The sequence below is a fragment of the Pipistrellus kuhlii genome, unplaced genomic scaffold (assembly GCF_014108245.1).
Source record: "Pipistrellus kuhlii isolate mPipKuh1 unplaced genomic scaffold, mPipKuh1.p scaffold_m20_p_14, whole genome shotgun sequence".
NCBI lineage: Eukaryota > Metazoa > Chordata > Mammalia > Chiroptera > Vespertilionidae > Pipistrellus > Pipistrellus kuhlii.
In genome coordinates, this window is record NW_023425449.1 from 20,409,669 (window position 1) to 20,432,980 (window position 23,312).

General features: G+C 41.7%; 1 protein-coding gene across 6 annotated transcripts in view; it reads right to left on the reverse strand.

The window, feature by feature from the left end:
- SAMD12 (sterile alpha motif domain containing 12) overlaps positions 1–23,312 on the reverse strand; it is a 319,976-nt gene that overhangs the window by 81,119 nt on the left and 215,545 nt on the right. For 3 of the 6 annotated variants that reach the window (XM_036436835.2, XM_045581393.1, XM_045581391.1), the window contains one exon: positions 21,573–21,691. The exons of 2 other annotated variants lie outside the window; for them this stretch is intronic. In XM_036436835.2, coding sequence (XP_036292728.1) covers positions 21,588–21,691 — 104 coding nt within the window. In that variant the 3' untranslated portion in view covers positions 21,573–21,587. Of the gene's footprint in view, positions 1–2,838; positions 3,189–21,572; positions 21,692–23,312 lie in introns of those variants that run through there. One more of the 6 variants, XM_036436838.2, reaches the window with a different exon arrangement.

Below are 23,312 nucleotides of genomic sequence, written 5' to 3' on the forward strand. Positions count from 1 at the left end.
TGCTAGATCTCGCAAACATCCCCCCAAAGCAACCTCAGGCGAGGGGCTGCCGGGCAGCAGGGAGCTCAGAATGGCAGGCAGTCACACATCTGGTGCCCCAAATATAATTTGAATGATCCAAGAAGCTTGAGTGGCATTCGAAGAGCCCACACTTTTCAGAGTTCTCTGATAAGCAACCGTAAACCTTCCACACATTCACTGCATGCTCCGATGGTCAAAAAAGACAATGTTGCTGGATGTAATGGAATGGTCAGTCACTATGGCTTCTTTGCTTACAGTAGAGCTAACTGCATTGAGGGGTGGATGGCACTGCCTCAGTGGATGTCACTGATTCTAACGCTTGGTCGCACTGATTTTTTTTTAATGCTATCAGTTTTCCGATGCCAACTCCAGTCTGCCTAAAGTGCTAAAAGGCTACAGCCCTAAGCATGCGTAGTACAGACTCAAATCATTTTCAAATACTCGTTAAGTCCCTAACAGCACATCTGAGTCACTGGCCAGCTTGCATTGAGATACTGGGAGTTCAGAGTGGGATTCCAAATAGCTCTAATCAGAGAGAAGCAATCTCAGCGCAATTATTTATTTGAGAGAGGAGTCTTCGGAGCTTGCCTAGGTCTTATCTGTTTACATCATCAAACGGGTAAGGTTCCGGGGTGGCACTTTTTACACTCAAGAGCTCAAATAAGAAAGAATCCACAACCTAGGAGCTCTGAACAATGGATCAGCTAAGGAGAGATTAGGGCCCTTATATAAAAACAGGACACAGGAGACACATTGAAAAATGACCAATTTGATGGTAAGGAAGTTTAAGGAGAAAGCCAGAGAAGAAAATGAGCTATAAAAGTATTACCTCTACCATCTTTCAAATGTGGTTGTACTTCCAAAATCTTGGAATTAATAGCACTCAAAGCTGCTCAGCCTCACCCCTTTAGAAAGTGGCAGTGTGCTTGAGCAAAGAGAGCTTCACGCTAGAAAGGAGAGACCTGCATTGTAGCTCTCACTGTGTACTAAACCAGGTCATTAAACCCACCCTGCAATAAAGGGGTTGGATCAAACAGTGATTCCCAACCAGTCACCCTCAAAGGTGGCAGTGGGTCTCCATGCAGGAGTTTTGCTTTCCATTATATTCCCTGAAAGAGGTCCCACTGGTTATTTTGTGCTAATCCAATACTCTAATTGGAGGATTCTGTTTTTACTCAGTGGGAAATCAGTGTAAGTACCATTTCATAAGTGCACCTTGTAAAGAGGATCTTTCCAAAAGTAGAACTCATGGGGAAAAAAAGCACATTTTACAGGGGAACTTGGTGGTGGCCAGTGTAGAAATGGTTTTATAAACATTCCTCTGGGTCATGGTTTCTATTACTACAAATCTGCAAATATCTATGTTCTCCAGCCCTTTCCTGGTACCTTTTGGCTTTCCGTGTAGAAGTTTCTACTTAACAAACCCATGACTTTACGATCCCTTCCCATTCAATCCTATACATTCAGGGAGCGTTTTAATCAAACCTCACAATTTCCCTGGCTTACACGCTCCTCGCTTCACTGCCCTAATTATGTAAATAAGCAGCTTAACTAAAATGCTGGCTTACATTTATATTTCAAGTTAATTGTGTACACTTCCTGGTCTGGTGAAAACCTTGAGCGTCCTTCCTCCTTGTGACAATGTTTCACCATGTCTATCTGTTAAGGGCATGAATAATTCAAGTAACTATTGCTACACAGACATCTTTACTTTCTAGTTTCTCTCTCTCTCTCTCTCTCTCTCTCTCTCTCTCTCTCTCTCTCTCTCTCTCTCCCTCCCTCCCTCCCTCCCTCCCTCCCTCCCTCCCTCCCTCCCTCCACAATGCAAAGAAAAGATCTCAAAGTTCTGTCATTTTGGCTGTTTAGACAGAGAGAAAAAGAGAGCTCCCATCCAGGCCTGCAGAAGCGCTTAGATCTGGTGGATGGAAATGAAAACCCGGCAGCATTCCGTGGGTCAGCCACGCAGCCCACGGGGTGTGGGTACCCCCATTCCATCTGCTGTTATCATTTAGCAAACTGTTTTCTCAAAGGGAGGGGGAAAGCAGGAAGTGGAAAAAGAGAATGAACTGGAAAGGCACTTCCTAATCACAGTCCCCGGGGAATGGAAAACAGAATTCCCTTTATGGTCTAATGATCCTTTTGGTATTTTTAATGAAACCAAATCAGGCGCGTTTCCAGCGTCTGGTGGATGTTTCAGAGGCTTCACCGCCACATGCCCCTGGCTCAGAAAGGAAATATGTACTAACGTCCCCAAGCTTCCGCATTATCATCTATTGCCATTTAGTTCCCAGAAGGAGCTTTGCTGCCTTTCTGACGTGGATGGAAAAGGCTAGAGGAACCTGAAGACCCATGTGAATTGTCACGGGTTTGGCTCGCCTGAAACCACAGCAGCGTGACCTCAGAATTGGGGATCAGGTCCCTGCGGGGCAGCTGACCCTTTGGTAACAACTTGTTAGGCACAAGGCAATGCATCCTAGGTATGTCCTGCTTTAAAGGCAAAAGTGGATGCACTGGCCTCTTTCTGCCCCTGCCCTTGCATTTGGTCTATAAAAGAAGAAAAATGCTACAGGATGACGCTTTAGAAGCAGAATTACGCTGCTGACTATAAAATCGCAGCATGCCTGAATCAGGGGATTTGGGTCAATCTAAGAAAACACATTTTGGAATCTCTGAATAAAAAGCAGCATTTACAGATGCACAGAAATAAACAACAACAATACAAGAACAAATACTTCTATCTGCATTGCTATGAGGCCAGGCTAGACTTTAATTTTCATGCTGTTCAACACACACACACACACAATGACTCCTGGAAAATGGAGCATGATTTCATTTTATTTAGGCAGTGTCTGAAACTCAGAAAGGCTAAAGAGCGGCTCCCAGGCCACACAGGTGCCGGTGGAGAGGAGAGCTGAATTTTTTCTAGATGCTGTAAGGATCTAGACCATTCCCCCATTTTACAGATGAATTCTGAACTTAAGGGCCATCAGATAGACAAGGTAAAAGCATGAGTGTGAAGTGTTGAGGCTATGGGTTCACATGCAGTCAACTCAAGATAGCTGAAGGACTGATACTCTGGTGGTTAGCTTCTTATAAGCCGGGGAAACGTCTGTTTGTGCTCGTCTTAGTGGTGCCAGCGACAGGCATTTAATCAATGGAAGGACAATCTATAAAATGGTAAACAGAAAATATGTAAGTCAATTTATGATTGGTTATGAAATACACCATTCTCTTCAACAGATTTATCTCCATTTGGATTGTCTTTTTCAAACAAACAAATAAAAAATTGGTGAAAATTAAAAGTATACGTGTACTTCTAGAAGCCTGTTGAAAATGTGAAACTCAAAACTCCCCTAAAGTGCACTCAGATCACAGGTCCCAACTGGTGATAGTTTTGACTTTCAGGGTTCAGTGTCAAATCCTTCAAGAAATCCCAGCTCCCTCCCACACCCTCAGGTTCCCAGCCCTGGGTGAGATGTGGCCAGGAGAAGCAAAGGGACAGGCAATGCCTGGGAAACAGGCATGGGCCCCTCACTAGGACTTCAGTCACAAGCCAGTTTTGTCACACGGTCCTCATCCTCAACTTCTTAGGCATTGAAGACACATCAAAAGCTGATCATAAGCCCACCCTGAAGTAAGACTCGGCACGACCTACTTAGCTGAAGAGAACTGGCCCTAATTTGGGGTATCCTTACATCCCAATCTAAGGGCAGCTTGCTTCCATGTCAAACACATCTGCCTGCCAACTTAGGCGGGAAAACACTTGGTCAGCAATGAGGCACAATCTGCCGTTCAGGGACATGAGCAGAGCCTGTGTGGAGGGTCAGAGAAAGTTCCTCCTTCCAGACGGACAGCCAGGAATGCCCTTTTCTTGCTTGGCGAGTGCAAATCTTTTCCTTCCTACTCCAAGGCCCAGGAGCCTGGCTACACAGCTTGACTCTCCCCTTAGCTGCACGGGCTGAAAAGACGGACCTGGGTGTAACACACAGGAATGATATAGGTGCACGCTACCATCAGCAAAAGGAACACAAACTTAATTGTTTGCCTAGTGAAGGGAGAGGTTCAGAGGCTTGTTTCCCCAGGAGCAGGGCAGGCTGCATGCACCGGGAGGTGCAGCTGAAATCCCCACTCGTTACATGTTGCTGAAAGGTGACGTTAATAATTTATGAACAGGCCACTATACAAGACTGCGTTTGTAAGAGCTATGGAGGGATGGGATAAACAGGAACTTAACTTCTTAACAAAAACTGAAGAATGGAAAAGACAAAAAGCCTTGTTGTGAGTAACACATGGAATATAAATATTATCTTGTACCATTGGGGAAAAATCGTGTAGAGTCACGCAACAAAAGGGGATGCTTTATCTTCTGATCTGCTTTCCAAGCACAGGGTTGGGTGTGAGGACATTTATCTGATTAAAGGGAATTTCTGTAAGTGTTGAGGCTCATCTAGTTAAGGAAGGCTGGGATGCATTCTATTTTGTCTTGCGTGTTGTTAAAGAATGATCAGCAAAGTCTGGAGTGCAGGAACTTCATTATGTTATTATGTGAGAGAGAAAGAGAAGAAAAGTTTGTTTTATGCCTTTTAACTGCCAAACAGCTTTAATATGCAGTTTAGCAGTTAGAGTAAAGCAAACTTTTTCTTTTTACTAGAAAGTTGGATAAATGGGGTATCCAAGGCAGCTAGACACAAAAGAAATGGAGTTTGTCTAGGTCACTTTTGGGATATGGATTCACTTAGATTTCTTCATCAATTAGATACAATATAACATGAAATAAAAGAGAATTGGATTTCTCGACTCAGCTGAATTAAAAGGTCAGAGCTCTAAATGATTGCTTGCTTTGTTGCTTGAATAGCAAATTATTGTAAAGGGATATTTTTTTATTTTTATGCCTTTATTTAATCTCAGTATTTATATACTTTTCTAATAGCTATCAGAAAAGTGCTGTGATGCAAATATATGTTGCAATTCAATAAATACATGGATTATATTTCTCATCATTCTGTATCTTAGAGATGCTTTGAAGCTTTGAAATACCCAAATCCATTTACCAGGAAATAAAACCATGTCCAAACTACACAATGAAACCCCTACTATCAATGAATAACAAAGATGTATATTCCGCATAGGAAAGTATCAGATGCTAGAAACTCAACTTGGTAATGTAAAGCCATAGCGGTTTTTAAATTAAGTACAAACCTAAGTAAGAAAGTATATGTAAAGCCCTGCTTAGTAATAATAATGACAATCCCAGCTGTCATTTATTGTGCATTTACAGTCAGTCCACATTGAGATGGGCACTAAGGTGATCCATTGAAATAAAAGATCAAGTTCTTGCTCTTAATGAACTCCAAATATAGGTTGTAAAAGGAAAGAGGAATTTCTTATGGGCCAGACATTAAGCAAAGAGCCACACACTTACATTTTATACTCAGAATAACCCTCTCAGGTAGGTGTTACCATGCCCAGTGTGTCTGTCCATCCTCACAAGCAGAGAAGTACCGAGACCTTCTCACCAGCTTCATCTCCCAATGCTCTCCACATCACTCTGCTTTCTTTCCTTTCCTTTTTTTTTTTATTGTTTGAAGTATCACAAATAGTAGTACATATGTCTCCTTTTCCCCCCCATTGACCTTCCCTGGCCTCCCCTATCCCCCAGCATATGCCCTCACCTGCCCCCTCCCAGTGTCTTGTATCCATTGGTTATGCTTATATGCATGTGTACAAGTCCTTCGGTTGATTTCTTACAGCCCCCACCCCCCAATCTCCACTGCCTTTCCACTGTAGTTTGACAGTCTGTTCAATGCTTCTTTGCCTCTGTATCTATTTTCCCCCCATATCTTTCTGACACTCATTTTTCCTCCATTTCTCCAATGCACAATTATCTTATTTTTGGGGTCTTTGAACTTGTGTTCAAAATGTTCACAATTAGGCAAGTGGTCAAATTCAGCAAGATTAGTGGGGACAAGAGGGGCAGACATGGACATCTAGGCAAAGTTCAGAGAAAGAGTGTTGTTCAGATTCAACAAAAGTAGTACTGGCAATGGGGTTAAGGAATAATCCTCTGAAAGGCTCTCACCACTTAGGCCTGTGATGAAAGATGTGGGTCACACTGGGCCTACTGACCTTACTGTGAAGATGCCTGAGGGGAAATTCTGTCTCAGTCAAGTTAGGTCAGAAATTCTGCAATGACCACATTGGGAGAACAAGGTAGGAGAAGCACAGAAGGAAGCAAGGCAGAGCATCTGTAATGGGTTCTGATTAAGAGGAAAAGGACCTTGTTCTCATCCAACATGAAGCAAAAGGTGTGCAGGTAGAACCATCTAGAGCACATGTGTCAAACACAAGGCCCTCGGGCCAAATCCGTCCAGCCAGGCCTTGCAATGTGGCCCGCACCGCACTGTCATCACTGCACTCCGCTGCGTTTCCATCACAATGACAGTTTATGACTGTTCAGTAAACCATTTGGCCCGTGATTTAGGCTGGATTTTAGATTTTGGCCCCTTCTCTGATTGAGTTCGACACCCCTAATCTAGAGAATATGAGAATATAGGAGTCCGAGGAGCTGGCAGTTGGAAAAGTTCAGATGAAAGCCCACCCAAAATGCAAGAAGGTGAATTTAGAAGAGATTCTGAAAGACTGGCCAAAGTCACTTGGTGGCCTACAGACACATGGCTCTAACATTAATCAATGTAAATACAGTAAGTCCTCACTTAATGGCATCAATATGCCCTTGGAACTCTAGCAACATGATGTATAATGAAACCAATTTTACTATAAGCTAATTGACATACACAAAAATTAAGTTCCTACAGCATCTCATTAGCATTATAATAAGACCACAATGAACCCAAGGATGTTATTCAAGTATTTACTGTATATATTTTTTGAATGGGAACAGTGGCTGGTAGATGGGTTTAATCTTCATTCAAACTGGTGTAATAAAAATTTCCTGGGAGCCGGCCATGGTTCCTCTCATGATCACATTCTGAACGTCCTGTGGATTAGGGTAGGTCAGGCAACGCCCCCAACCTCAGTGACTTCATGTCACAGAGGCTCATCCTCTCCCACATGACAGTTTTATGTGAGGCAGGCAGCTTTCCTCCATGCATACACTTATCGGTCCAGGTGCCATCCTCCTTAACATGCAGCCTCCACAGGTGCCTGGGAAAGGTGGGAGAGTGGAGAACCATGCAGGGAATGTCCTGCCCTGGCCTAGCCCTGGTCATGTGGCTCCAACTGAACTTCAAGCTCAGCTGGGAAATGCAGTTTCTTTATGATTAGGAGCAAAGGGAGAGCAATGGTTTGCAGTGTGTGGTCCCAAATCATCAGGATCCAAATCAACCGGAATCTTCTTAGAAAAGAAAACCCACAGGCTCTACCACAGACCCAGGAATCAGGAGCTCAGCATTCTGGGTTTCAGTCAGTCCTTCAGGCTCTTCTGATGCGCATGACAGTCAGAGAACCACTGGGGAAGGGCATTATTTAGCCAATCTCTTTCAGTCTGTTTTGGTTAATTAAAAAAATTTTTTTGGCTAATTTTTAAATGTTATAGATTACAGATGGTGCATGCTCAGTGAATCATATGTATTTTCAGCATTTATACATGTTCTCTACTGAAAATGAAGCTTACAGTCTCTACAATGAGCAAACTTAAACATGGGAACCAATTTTGAACTTAATACAATACATAAATATGTTTACAAGAACTGCCTGTATTTTTGAACATTCATTTATAGAGTTAAATCATTTTATGCAACTGTCAGCATTTATATATCCAGAGGTTAACAGGTTTTAAGATGTCTAACCACTGATGAACCACTTGCAGAAACTCAAAAAACAAACAAGCCAGAGTAGAAATGCTGATGGTAAATTAGATGCAGGACCAGGAAGACTGACATGGGGAAAAAAAAACCCAGAGACAAAAGTGACAGAAGAAGCTTAGGTGAAAGAGAAACTTTGGAAATGCAGAGTGAAATGGGGTGGGGCCACTGGATGTGCATAATGAGCAGGCTGTAATGGATGGGGCGGCCCCCAACATGTGACATGTGTTACCACGGAAAACACTGCCAAGAGGAAGACATGAAATAAAACTATGAAAAGCTGTGACCTACTGACAGGAACATCATCTCTATTATGAAAATGCTCACTGGGTGCATGTCATTCAAAGCAAAAAGCTATGAATACAACAGCAGCTCCACCATCATCCACCCATAAAAGATGCCAGCATGAATAAAGGGCCAGTACCTAATTACTGACATCCAGAGATGCTGCAAAAGCTGGATACTGGACTCACTGGGTGTTGTATCTTAAAACACCGTGAATGTTCATTTGTTTATAATAAACATCTACGTAAACAAATGGCATTAATATCTCGTTAAAACTTTTACGACCTGCTAGAATGGCATATGTTGTGATGAATATAGATGTTTTTTGAAACCAGTTCATAAATTACAAAAGTAATGCGGGCTCATGGACAGAAATGATCATATAGATGGTTACAGAGAGTTCACATTCTCCTCTTCTGCATTTCTCTACTTCCCAGATGTAACCACTGCCACCAATTCCTTATGTTATTCTTGGAGACATTTTCTACTAATAGAGAATCCTTGGCCTGTATTTTAGGAAGATCTCACTTAAAATAGGTATCTTCACAAGCTGTCCCAAAGAAGGCAAAGACAACACACTTAGAAAATGACACTGGAATCTGAGAAAATTTAAACAGCTCAAGCTAAGATCAAGAATAAAATAACTATATAAAGACACTGATGCTGGAATATGGTAAAGCTCATCATAATATTTCCCAGTACTGTACCATATAGCTGAGTGTTTTTGCTGGGGTAGATTAAAAGGGCAAAGGGCCAGAGGGAAGCAGATTAATTCTGTGTATTATTCATGAAAGTCCGAGGAGGAGAATTTGGATGCTTTCCAAGGAAGGCCAGGAAACATCCTCACCTGTCCACTCTTCTTGGATTTCTCAGGTCACATCGCAAATGTGAAAGAGGGCATTTGGAATCTGCAGCCACATTCATCTATGCCTCTGCTCATTCATTTATTTACGATCTATTTATTGAGTATCTATTGTGTGACATTAGCTCTGATCTCAAAGAACTTACCACAAAGATGGAGAGAACAGGAATAGCATCTAAGAAAAACATTTGGAGAATAATAAGAGATGATATATAAAAAGATAAACTGAATATAATTTAGTACCAGTCAGTATGGTACCATGAACAACACAATTAAATTTAGGCAATAATCCATGTTCTGGTCCTAAAGAAAGAGTCTCCTACAATTCTTCCTTTTCATTATACCAGTAACTAATACCTGGAGTTCAGTCCAATAATGTAATTGAGCAATGACTGTATTTCCATTCTCAAAAGGGAAATCTTTTGTTCTTGAAAAGTGCATTTTTGTGTGTTTAAAAATACCTATTTATTGTAATTTTGGGGAAAGGGAGGGTGGATTTGATTGCACTTAGTGATTGATTCTTCAGATTTACTACCTCTGAGAAAAGATGTCACAGGATCATAAAATCTAGAGAGAGGAGCCCGAGAAATCAGCAGGGCCAATCCCAAGCCTCCAGGTGGGATGAAACTTCTGACTGATGACTTAGCCAAAAAGTTATGGAGACATCCTCATATATCTTCTCTCCCTGCATATATTGAATCAAAGTACAACCAGGCATCTGGTATGGAAGCATTAGAAAGCCATATGTGATGCTCACTAATACAAAATGCTTGGAAGCAAGCTAAATTAATGCATATGGCTTTAAATTTACAAATGAAGACTCATCCATCATCAAAGACCCAGAATGCTCACTGCCATGACATAAAGCAGAATTTAGGAGAGATATCTGTTTTCATTTGTGTATCATCCACTTCAACACAAGCAGAGAGAAAGACATGTGAGCATTTCCTGGACTTGATCTGGGGGATGCAACACGTTTTACAAAGGGATTAAAAGGGTTGAGGTCTCTTAGACAAGACTATCTTGTGTTGGTTTCATGTCAGAGACAACTTATGTGGTGGCGTCATCAAAAGAATAATATTTACGCATTATGCCAAAGCCATAACTGTTATTGGAGGTTCTTATAAAAAAAATCATATGCAACCGATACAATAGAAGACAGTTCTGGAATGGAATCCTGTGGCTAGATCCCAAACACTGAATGATTTCCTTTTCCAAAAGAAAGTGTAGGCAACTTAAACAGCATTACTTCACATAACTGACTGGAGGAGACATTCACAAGAGAGTTTTTTAAAAATTCAGTGAGGAACAAAAGTCTAAGAGGAAACAGAATGTCTTCAATGTTGGCAATACCTTCTTAAGATCTCAAAAAAGAAAGTTTATTTCCTTCCCAGTTGTGACCTTTGATATGGGGCAGACATTGATTTTTCTTTCCTGCTTGTGTTTCTAATGGAGCTTGAAATTAACATGGCTTTTTGTTTCCCTCTCAGTTCATGTGCTGCCATCATTGATGTTGCGAGCAGAGTTCTGAGAATGGGGTTTGCTACTGCTTCTGTTGTACCAGAAATGCAAAAAAGACGATTGTGCTTGTCCCATCCCAGTTTGGATTCCCTGTCCGTTCATAGAAATAGTCTTCACTACACAGCCAGTAACCTTCTTGGGAGCAAAAGCCAACAGCCATCTTCAAGGGCTTGTTCTTGATGATATTTCTGGACTGCTTTTGATATAGATGAATATAACCTCACTCTTCCACTCCTTATTAAGAAAGGACTTGGAAACGAAACCTTTTCCATCATCTCTATTCTTCAAGGATCTCTTGTAGGCTTTCTCCTGTTTTCCTCCTTTATGAAACTAGCTATTTCCAAGTTCTCATATTATATACACAAGAGTGGCCTGGTGCACAAATTCTTGCACATTGAAAGGAAATTAGAATATTTTAATATTGCTATTTGCTCTTTATAATAAAAGTGTCAACCAAATTCATGATCAACAATGACATATCAAAACATACATGATTGGTGTCATTGAGAGCTTTATATGTATCATGCACGCTGGAGTCAACTTAGCCTTTTATTTATATATATACATTAGAGGCCCGGTGCACAAAATTTATGCACAGGGTGTGTGTCCCTCAGCCCAGCCTGCATCCTCTCCAATCTGGGACCCCTCTCACAACCCAGGAGAGGGGTTCCCAACTGCTCACCTGCATGTCTTTCTGATTGCCCCTAACTGCTTCTGCCTGTCAGCCTGATCACCCCCTAACCACTCCCCTGCCAGCCTGATTGCCCTCAACTTCCTTCCTCTGCCAGGCTGGTCATCCCTAACTGCCCTCCCCTAAAGGCTTGATTGCCCCAACAGCCCTTCCTTGCAGGTTTGGTCCCTCCCAACTGCCCTCCCCTGCGGGCTATCTTGTGGCAGCCATCTTGAGTCCACATGGGGGCAACCATCTTGTGTGTTAGAGTGACAGTCGATTTGAATATTACTCTTTTATTAGATAGGATTAGATAGGATTGAGGCCTAGTGTATGGGTGGGGACCGGCTGGTTTACCCTGAAGGGTGTCCCAGATCAGGGTGGGGGTTCCCTTGGGGCATGGGGTGGCCTGAGCAAGGGGCCTGTGGTGGTTTGCAGGCTGGCCACACCCCTCAGCAACCCACACAGAAGCCCTGGTATCTGGGATTTATCTTTTATAATTGAAACTTTGTAGCCTTAAGCAGAGGCAAGGGCCTGCCAGCCAAGACTCCTGCTTGCTCTGTCGCTGTAGCCATCTTGATTGGGTTAATTTGCATACTCACTGTTGATTGGCTTATGGGTGTGGCTTGTGGGTGTAGCAGAGGTATGGTCAATTTGCATGTTTCTTTTTTATTAGTGAAGATATATACTAGAGGCCCCGTGCACAAATTCATGCACGGTGGGGTCTCTCAGGTTGGTCTGCGTGGATTGGGCCAAAACCTGCAGTCCAGCACTGCCTATAGCTTCTACCTGCTATTCCTGCTCATCCCTATCCCACTGCGCCTGCTATGGGCTCACGCCCAATCAGTCTCCATCAGGAGAGGCTCACACTGCCTCAGCAGCACCCACCAGCTGTGAGCCCTGCATCTGGCACCCTTCCGAGGGAAGTGGCCTGCGTGATCAGTCTGAAACTTGCTCTCCAACATCCCCTGAGGGGTCCCAGATAGTGAGAGGGTGCAGACCAGGCTAAGGGACATAACCAGTGCACAATTGGGGCCAGGGAGGGCCCACGGGGGGGGGGGGTGCTCCAGGGTGTGTCCAGCCTCACCTCACCCAGTCTCAATTGGGCCAATTGGGGCCGGCCAGCCAGAGAGGGACATGGGAGGTAGGCTAGCCATGGGGAGGGGGCAGTGGGAGGACTCTAGTGTGTGTCTGGCCTATCTTGCTCAGTCCCAATTAGCCGGATCCCAGCAGCAAGCTAACCTACTGATCAGAGCATCTGCTCCCTTGTGGTCAGTGCATGTCATAGTTAGTGGTTGAGTGGCTTTAGCATATCATTAGCATTTTATGCTTTGATTAGTTTTACAGTCAACCAGTCACTGGATGACCAGAGACTTAGCATGTTAGGCTTCTATTAAATAGGAGATACACACACACACACACACACACACACACACACACACATTCTACCCATATGCCTCTAACTTTGCTTTTGCCTTTTCATTCTGAATTATTCTTATGCTCCATGACCATGTCAAGTTCCATTTGAGAAAAAGGAAGCAATATTTCTTCCCCCAGAAAGTGTTATTATAAATTCACAACAAATCTTGGCCACAGAGTTTTGGTGTTTAAGTCGTCATGGTCTTTTGATCACACTGTTTTGTCTATTAGTCAACTTCTGTTGCTTCATTACAGGTACCTTCTCCATAAAGGGCTCTTATAATCAGTAAATACACTTAAGCAGCAAAATGATCCTCTTATTTACATGTTTTACCTTTAAAAATTTTTGTATTTTTAAAAAATATTACTTTATTTCTAAATGGAAAATGCAGCAGCACTAAGTACATTGACAATGTTTTGGAACCATCACTATTATCTATTTCTAGAACTTTCCATCATCCCAAATAGAAACTTTATCCCCATTAAACTATAACTCTCCATTGTTCCCAACTTTCAACCCCAGGTAACATCTATTTTACTTTCTTTCCCCTATGAAATTGCCAATTCTAGGTATCTCATATAAGTGTAATCATACAATACTTCTACTTTTATTTCTGGAGTATTTCACTTAGCATAATGTTCTCAAGGTTCATCCATGTTGTAGTATGTGCCAGAATTTTGTTCCTTTTTATGACTGAATCATATAATATATATATCACATTTTATTTATCCATTCATCTGTTGATTCACATATGGGTTGTTTCTACTTTTTGGCTATTGTGAATAATATTGCTGTGAACAATGATGTACATAAATCAATTTGAGTCCTAGCTTTCAACAGAAGGGCGCTCTTTTGTTTTGCAAATTTCTCAGCTTCATCCAGAAATACTGTCTAGTAATGTTTCAATCATTAGTAATTTATCCTGGTCTAGAATTTGGGTTCGGGAGCTACTCCAGTTCTCTTGTTTGATTTCAGATCCATGCTTTACTCTTTTTTTTTTTTTAAGGAAGTTTTTTTTTTATTTTTATTGATTTTGTATAGAGAGGAATTGAGAGGGATAGAGAGAAACATCATTGAGAGAGAAATATCTATCATCTGCCTCCTGCACACTTCCCACTGGGGATGTGCCTGCAACCAAGGTACATGCCCTTGACCAGAATCGAACCTGGGATCCTTCAGTCCACATGCCCACTCTCTATTCACTGAGCCAAACCCATTTCAGCCATGCTTTATTCTGCTCTTTTTACACAGAACTACATTTCCCAGACTCCTTTGCCCTCTAGCTTCCAGGTAGTTTCAGCCAATATGAGGCACTTGAGGCAGAAAAAGGGAAAGACCAGTATCTTTCTTCCTCTATCATTTTGCTTCCTACGCATCTTGGATAATGGCTACATCTTCCCCAGAAGAGTCCACAGGGGTTCCACATTCTGCCAGGCAACCCTGACCATTAAGCTCTGCCTCCTCCTGTTCCTCCTGCTCCAGGAAAGCTAGAATTCCTCCTCTTGCTATATTCCAGTTGCCTCACTTTTGCACTTTGAATAGTCAACTCTTCTTTCACCTGTGCTACCAATTCCATCTATGAAGTTCCATCTTCTAAATATACCTGGGTTGGTTTATGGGTTCCTGACTAATAAATAACCATTCTACTGGGAAAAGAAAGAACCAGTTTCACAGGATGCAGAACCTATGGCAGTGGATTCTAACTGTCCTCAAGGTATCACCCACTTTACAGGATATTGAGCTGTCATTCCATTTCCAAGACTCCTTGGCAGTTTGGTGTGGCCGAGGGAATAAGCTCTGGCCAAAGTGATGTAATCAGGTGTGCTGTGTGGCAGATTCTAAACCTTCTCTGAAAGTTCGCTGCTCCACACTCTCTGCACTGTTTTCCTTTCTTCTTCCTGTGGTTCAGAGCATGTCTGTGACAAATGGCTGCTTCCATTCTGGAGCATGAGGACATGGGCCATGTTCTGGAAAGACCATGACACAAAGCTGCCATGTTCTGGAAAGACCATGACACAAAGCTGAAAGGACCCAGAGTCCTTGAGTTTGTGGGGTAAAACCAGGACCCTAGCCCTGCTCTTCCTACCTCTGCGGTTTCACATGAGAAGCAAAGAGAATTCTCTTTTGTCGAAGCCCTGCTATTTCAAGTCTCTGTTTATTACAGCCAATCTATCCTAAGAACTTCAAGACCAAAATCATGAGCCCGAAGTCAGTCCCAGACCGCCACTGAATTTCCTCCTACCTTTCCTTACTAAATTAAAGCAAGGACCCCCCTCCTCTGATCTTATTGTAAGCTTTGACCTCCTCCTGTCTATACTCAAAATTGACCTATTCTCATCTTACAACACTTTCAAAATGCTTTATTCCCTTTAACAGTTTCTGTTTTTTCTTATTAAGTTTCTCTGGAAGGGGTGTAAATTCCAGCTACTCACCGAGCCCATATCCAACCTAGAAAATGATCAGAGTCTGGATGTTAAGAGAATTTTTAATTAAAAGCCTGGGAACATTGTTCCTTAGGTGTTAATAAAGCCAGCAAAATGGAGAATCAGCGAGGCCGAATACCACACGACAGACCGTTAGTGTCCTGGTCTGACAGCCTGTCTTCACAGAGCTGATGGGCTGTCACTGAACCTAATGGCTGCCATGCTAGATAAATCTCACCTGCATTTTACCCAAGTGGGCATCAATTAGAAATACAACTTCCAGGATGGGGGTTCCCAAACTATTGCGCATGAAAACTCTTGGGGGAACTTGTCCGAAATGAAGAATCCCACTCTTCTGCTTATGATTTAGCTGGGCTGAGGTGGGGAACTGTGAACCCGCCTATTTAAAAGGACCCCAGGTGTCTCTCAAGCACATGGTCTATGGACCACGCCAGGAGAGACCCTGTTCCTAGGGAACTCATGGCTATAAAGCGGCCGCCAGGGGAGAGGGCTGTCACTAGCTGGGGTAGAGCTAGAGAACACTAATTGCTACTCTGCTAGGCATTTCACAGATATCATCTTAGCTCATGCTTACAGTTAGCTGATAACCATTATTATTACCCATGTTTTACAGCAAGCAATCTGAGGCCCAGAGAAATTAAGTTAAACAACTTGTCTAAAGTTACAAAGTGGCTTCAAAGCTGGGTTATGGGTGCTGAATATATTCTGTTTACCCATTGTACACCAAAAGCGTCTGTATATACAAAGGGCAGACCTTGAACACATGCCACATGCATTTATATATATAAAAAAAAAGTTTTCCCTAAGTTGCAGCCCTGACAAACTTTAAAATCATTTTTTTTGTGTGAGAATTTTCAGCTGAAAATATTCAAGAACACCCGAATGGTGAGTAATATATTTATTTTTATAATATTCATTGCAAATTGATTTTTAAAATTAAATTCAAACGAATGTGGCGTGTGGGGATGGTTTCAGTTTTGGACATGTGGCAGCTAACTGTTAGATTCTCTAGTTTTGCTCTATACCCTTCTCATCATGCTCCTAGACACTGATGTTTATGGACTGACTCAGAACAGTTTGCCCTCTAGCTTCCTGTTGGGCAAGGTTCTTAATGGGAAGTGCTGGGAAAACTGGGAGTTGGTGCCTGGCTGGTGTGGCACAGTGGTTGAGTGCTGACCCATGAACCAGGAGGTCATGGTTTGATTCCTGGTCAGGGCACATGCCCAGGTTGTGGGCTTTATCTCCAGTAGGGGGCAGGCAGAAGCTAGCTGTTCAATAATTCTCTCTCCTCATAGATGTTTCAATCTCTCTCTCTCCCATCCTCTCTGAAATCAATAAAATTATATTTTTTAAAAAGACTGAGTGTTAGGAGGAGAGTGAGGTTAGGGTATTTATTCCCCCAGCCTCCCTCAGTACAGACTGTCTAAGCTACATCCCTTGACCCAAGGTCACAGCCCTTGTCAATGACTCTCAACACATGACTGTCTCCTTCCAAGCTCTTGTAATGATTCATTCTTCTTGCCCCTACAGGCCTAGGACTGATAATTGTTTTCCTTCCTGTCCTTTTTCTAACTAGGAGGGGGAAGTATGCGAGTCCTTTTATTTCCCTACAGTTTGACCATGATTTTGAAAATACAGTCGTTTCTGTACTAAATTCTCCCCCAAATCACCCCTTTTAAGTGTTATATCTGTTTCCTGCCAGGGATCTGACTGATACAGTTGGCTTGCCTCCAAAGTTTTCCTCTTCCCACTGCTCTACCCAGCCTAAGACCCTTCCTCTGGAGATGATTATCATAATGATGATGATGATGTAGGAGAAGAAGAAGTAAAAGAAGGAGGAGAAGGAAATAATGACAACAATGATGACAATGGCCAAGCACTTATTATATGCAAGGTGTGCTGAGAGCTTTACTTCTTATTTTCAGCTTCTGTTAAACTATTTGTAAAATAAATACCCATGTAGAACATGCTCTATTTTTTTTTTTTAAAAAAAACATTGTATCTACTACAAGAATCTTTGTGGTAACAATTTTACCTAAAGTTTATAATTGGGGAAATTGAGGTTCAGAAAAGTTAAATGACATGTCCAAGATGACATGCCTAATAAAAATCAGAACTAGGTTCAAAGGCTGGGCTGACTTCAAACTTGTTATTGCTAGACTCAACTCACAGATGGCACACAGAATAAGCACAGGGAAACTTAGTTACCTTAGTTTGGTATTAAATAAAAAACAGTATTCCCATATTCCCACTAAGAAATCCTACTCTTTCTTAAGATAACTGAACCAAATTGATGGGAGGCAATCATAGAAAGAAAAATTTAGAATTTGCAACCACTAAGAGTAGATTATGTCATACAGATCTCAAAACTGCAATTTTCCCTTTTTTCAGAGCCACTGGTACAAGACCATCAATGAAGGCAGTTAAGAGATTCTCTCTCTGTCACATGCCTGCTGTGGGATTTCAGGAAGATATTTTTGACCATAAGCATTCACACACCCAAGCTAGAAATCCATGTAGCTCAGAAAACACTTCATGCCCCTGTATTGACATATTAGTTCAAAACACTGATGGCATGCAGGTGCGAGAGCAGCAGGGAGCGAAATTAGATAATCTGCTGGTAATTTGCTCATTTATAAGTTGAGAGAAGGTATTCTAGCTTTTCTTCACTTACATTTCTCCACTTGGCCAAGCACAAAGCAACAGCTGAGGTGGTGGCTATGAAATTCGTCCAAGATGTAAATGTGAGAGTTGCCAATCTTTTCTCCTCCTTTCCTGCGGGCACCTCCCTCAGTGGCTCTACTGGCAACCTGAAAGTGCCAATGTTTATCCAGAAGTACACAGACATTAGTGGATAATTCATTCTCTTTTTCTGTGGAAAGCATGTTATATTGGGACCATGTGGGATAGTGGACAGGATATAGAAGAAGTGATTTCAAAGAGCAATATCGTGTCTCCATGCAGAGATGGTGGCTGGGACAGAGGTGAAGCACAGAGGTCAGCTTACATACTTTGAAGAAAACACCTCCTGTGACCTCATTCACTGCATTTCCCACTAAGTCTGAAATAGTGACTCCTGGTTTGTATGATTTTATGGGAACAACAAATGCTCAAATTTATAAAGATTTCCAGATTTCCACTCCTGATAAGTAGTAATTATCTAGATTCCATTGTAGCTTATTTTATTTTTTATGTTTTTACTGCTATGTGATATATACATAAAAGGGAGGGAGGGAGAAAGAGGGTGTGAGGAAGAGAGAAAAAAAGGAACCACATGAGAATGAATAACTCTGAATCTTTCCTTGAAAGACTGTAAAGATGAAGGTTCCTAATAAGTTAAGTTTTGTCTTTAATCTTGCTGAGATAAATGTAAAAGAAAATATAATTCCAAACATCTTTAAATGTCTATATCCTACTTTTGATACTTCCTATTAAGTTAAAACTAAGTGGCAGGAACAGATGTTGGTTTGACATCTGTACCATTTTTCCCCCTCTGTATTTATTACACTTTTAAATTCACAAATTCTAAAGAATAAAATAAAATATGATGTTTAAAGTAGGATAATGGAACTCTATTGCCAATGGAAACATGATGATATAAAATTTACCAGCTTTTTTCCTTTTTAAAAAATAGACTTTGCAGATGAGATTATGTTAAAGATCTTAAAATAGGCTCATATGATAAAATCATAAGATTCTGAATTACCTAGGTCGGCCCTATATGTATCACAAGTGTACTCAATGGAGGGGAGCAGAGGGGGATTTCACACAGACAGAAGAGAAGAAGGCAATGGAATTGTGAAGGCAAATATCAGATTGATGCAACCACAAGCCAAGGAATGCTGGCTGCCACCAGAAGCTAGAAGAGACAAGGAACAGATTCTCCCTTAGAGTCTCTGGAAAGAGTGCAGTTCTTTGATTTCAGCCCAGGGAAACTAGTTTGACATTTCTGGCCTCTAGAACTGTGAAATAATAAATTTCTATTGTTTTATGCAAAAAAATTACAGATTCAGAAAAAGTTACAGAAAAATGTCCCAGGAGATCCTTGTATGCACTTCTCCCAGCATTCCCCAATGCTAACATCTTATATAACTATAGTACAACATTAAAATTAGGAAACTGATTTTGGCACAATCCATCTGTTTTATAAGGATGTGTGTGCATGTCTATTGGATTTTATCACAAGCATGACTTTGTGTAACCACTATCTAGGAATGTTACATATCTAAGCCACCAATTTTTAGGAACATATTTGTTATAGCAGCTAGAGTTCCTTGGACTAACTCATATATTCTACTTTATAGAATTGTGAAAGATAATAGTTCTAATGTAGAGGAAAGAGCTTTGGGAGGCGAGTGCTATAAAATTTGCATTTTTACATTGTTTTCCAACTTTATTAAGGTATAGTTGACATACAACATTGTGTATGTTTAAGGTGTATAACGTGATGATTTGATGCATGCATACATTGTGAATCAACATTATTAATACAGAGAAAATGAATGCATGTTAGACTCCCTGACACATAGTAGTTACTTAATATTTCTTTGTTGAATGAAAGAATGAACATCTTGTTGATAAAAAACCTGAGATAAAAAAATATTCCTCACAATGCAATAGCATTGCCGAGATATTTGTTTGCTCAGAGAACATCTTTGATTGCTACACTTGAGCTCATACAAGTAAAGCAAAAACCTTTCAATCTGAGCTTCTTTCAAAAGGATTCTTGTTTTTCTTTCTCATACTTTTCCATCAAAAATAAATTATAAAATACTAAAGAACATTTTGGAAAAAGAAAAAGAAACCCTTAATCTTCCCACCCAGTTCCTTCAGACTTTTAGCTGTATGCATGTCTATTTTTTATACTTATATATCTGCTACTTCTTATTTTAAAATAAATTTTAATTTGTACTCAGTAAGGAAAGCATAGCCATGGTAATTCTCCAGAAGTGGTTCCAACAAAGAACCACCTAATATTTCTAACAGTTCCAATTTAGTTTTGCCATGGGGTTCCATGCTTATTAAAAAGCATACCAGAGAGAGGAAGTGACTTCACTAAGAAAGACATGGGGATGTTAATTCTTACTACAATTAGGGTAAGCAAGATTGCAAATGTTACTCTCTACTTTCTACTTAAGAACTATCGTGTGGGTCTTGTAAAATTACATTGAGGGGGGATTGCCTATGAATCTTATACAAGGATATAAATGAATTCGATGGTTAATTCAACAAATGTGGGTGTTTTTTTTTGAGTGCCCACTATGCATTAGGCAGAATGTGGACTTTAATGAATAAGACACAGTCGCTACTTTTGAAAAGTGAAAGTGGAGATGAAAGACAAGAAGGCCTGTCTTAGTGAGCTCAGAGGCAGGGTGAGACCAGAGGAGGCACCTGGAAGAAATGAGAACTGACTGGAAGTTGGGCAGGCGAAGGGGTAGAAAGAAGTCCAGGCTCCCCATGCACATGGGCCAGAATGAACAGATTCAAGGAGGAGCATGATACTCATGGGACTGCTAGTCACTCTACCTGACTGGGCATTCATGGCGCACCCTGGGAATGAACTGAGAAGTAGGCAGAGGCCAGACCCTGAAGAGTGGACAAGCATTGACAGAGCAGTGATGGTGCTTGCTCAGCACTGCCAAGGACAGCCCTGGCATTCAATCAGTATGGTAGAATGAATCAACCTACACCCTGCTACACATGGTCACAGTATGGGACTCTGGTTGTAAAGAAAGAGCACACACAGCCGAGCAGGCACAGCCTCTCCTCCCTCTCTCCAGGGACTCGGCTATGCGGGTACTTATTGCCACACTGGGTATCCACGTGACCACTTGCTTCTTAATGCTGAGATGCCGCTTTACTAGTAATCTTCTTCTTCTTTGTTTAAATATATATTTTATTGATTGTTTTTACAGAGAGGAAGGGAGAAGGATAGAGAGAAACATCAATCAGCTGCCTCCTGCACACCCCCTACTGGAGATTTGCCGGCAACCAAAGTACACACCCTTGGCAGCTATCGAACCTGGGACCCTTTCGTCCACAGGCCGAAGCTCCATTCCCTGAGCCAAACCAGTTAGGGTTTTACTAGTATTCTTGTTGCTTCTGAACTGCCTGCTGCTAAACAGCAGGGGACAGACACATTGAGCTTTCATCTGAGAAAAGCCCTTATCTCAGTTTCATTTTTTATTGATATCAAGAATGTAGCCTCTTAGGACATGCTTTCAGAGGAACTGTATCCATGCCATTTCCAACTCCCAGTCCTAGACTAAGCAGAGAAGCAGGGTGAATGAGGAAAGAGTTGACGAAGCTGCAGAAGAAACAAGAGGAAGGCCATGAAGATGACCTTTCAGTGTTTCTTTATCAGTGACTCCATTCTTCTCTGTGTTTGGAAACTCATTTTGGTTGAATTTGGGCATCAATGATGTAAAAGTACCTGAAGTCTCACCCTCTAGGGAGATGAATGGGTTTATAAACCTAACAGTCCTGAATAATTTGGAGGCAAAAACAGATTGGACTCACAATGGCCCAGCAGGGTGGTGTGCTATGGAAACAGCCTGCTCCCGCTCTGCTGGGCACACCAAGAATTCACAGTACTGGCTGGCCCCCTGGGGTGGGGATGGGGGGGATCGCACATGGATTCAGCTGCTGGAAAGAAATGGGAAATTAAAGGGAGAATGAAATGTGTGATCTTATTTAATCACACCTGGTGCTTCAATTTCTCAGTAATAGCAACCTGCTCCACTGTGTCAAATTGGAGAATGAAAATGTGTGTGTGTGTGTGTGTGTGTGTGTATGTGTATATATATATCATAAAACAGCTAAAGAATGGATTAACTCTTAATGCCTGCCAATCCACTGCAGAGATCTAAAATGCAAATGACAGTTGAGTTTTTCTCATAAAGAACTGGGAGGAATTATCCCTGGACTGGAATTGGCATAAAATTACCACAAACTTGAGGGGTAAGCAGTGAAATGGCACCTCCTCAATGGGGCCAAAAAATTAGGATCCTGGGCTAAGGGGCAGCTTGGGGAAGAATACGTGTTTTCACACTCAAAGTATACTTAGGCCATAGTCTACTGTTCTGATTATCTGAGTGTGTAATCTGTGCTCCTTCAGATGTCTAGGAGGATGACAGGCACCGAGTAGAGGAAAAAAGAACCATTTCAGCCTATTTAGAAATGTCTGTTTGTGAGAAGTGTAACCATTTGTAAATCTATATTAAAGTTGATATTGTTGGAGATCACTTCCCCCACTCCCCTTCATGAAGGAGATACTGCTTTATGATATCAGGGAGGGTTTGCTTTTTTTTTTTTTTTTTTTTTTTACTGACTATCAAAAGCAAAGTAATTCTGCAGGGCCTGCTATATTTCTCTGGATAGTCAGATACTTTACGACAACAAAGTCCTAAAGTAGGGGTGTCGAACTCAATCAGAGAAGGGGCCAAAATCTAAAATCCAGCCTAAATCGCGGGCCGAATGGTTTACTGAATAGTCATAAACTGTCATTGTGATGGAAACGCAGCCGAGTGCAGTGATGACAGCGCGGTGCGGGCCACATTGCAAGGCCTGGCGGGACGGATTTGGCCCGCGGGCCTTGTGTTTGACACATGTGTCCTAAAGGATAAAAAAGTGCCTCATGTCATATAAAAGGGGTTATTGTGGTTAAACGTTCCATTCTGCTTTGGGACGGGGAAGATGCCTTCTATATGGTTCTATTTAGCAGTAGAAAATTAAAGCTTAGGGATAATTGGCTCAGAATCTCCAGCTTTACATCACATGGTAAAAAACACCAAAATGGAAAAAACTAGACAGTAGCCATTTTGGTTCCTTCCACAGAGGAACCAGGCGGTGGCCTGCTAACATGCACAGGAGTGATCCCCAGGTGCACTGCAGGCTCAGAGAAGATCGGCTTCCAAAGACTGACTGACTCAGTGAAGGAAACTTTACAGGGATTCCTGAATGGACTGCCTGGGACTCTGCTGTGATTAATTTTTCAGGAGTATGGGCCTTCGAGGTGTAGATATGTTTTAAAACAACTTCCTAAAAAATAATTCCTACGGCCAGAGATCCAAGTAACTGAAGTGCTCCTGGTTTCTCTCTTGCTCCTGGAAATCCAGTGTGTCAGCCACCTGGCCGGCACTTTTTCTATAACAGGTCATTGTCATCCTCTGTCCTCCTCCCCCAAGACCGTAGGCCTCTTCAGGGTAGAAAACCTGGCTTGTTCATCTTTGCCATCCATTTCCAAAGCATGAGACATAGAATCTGC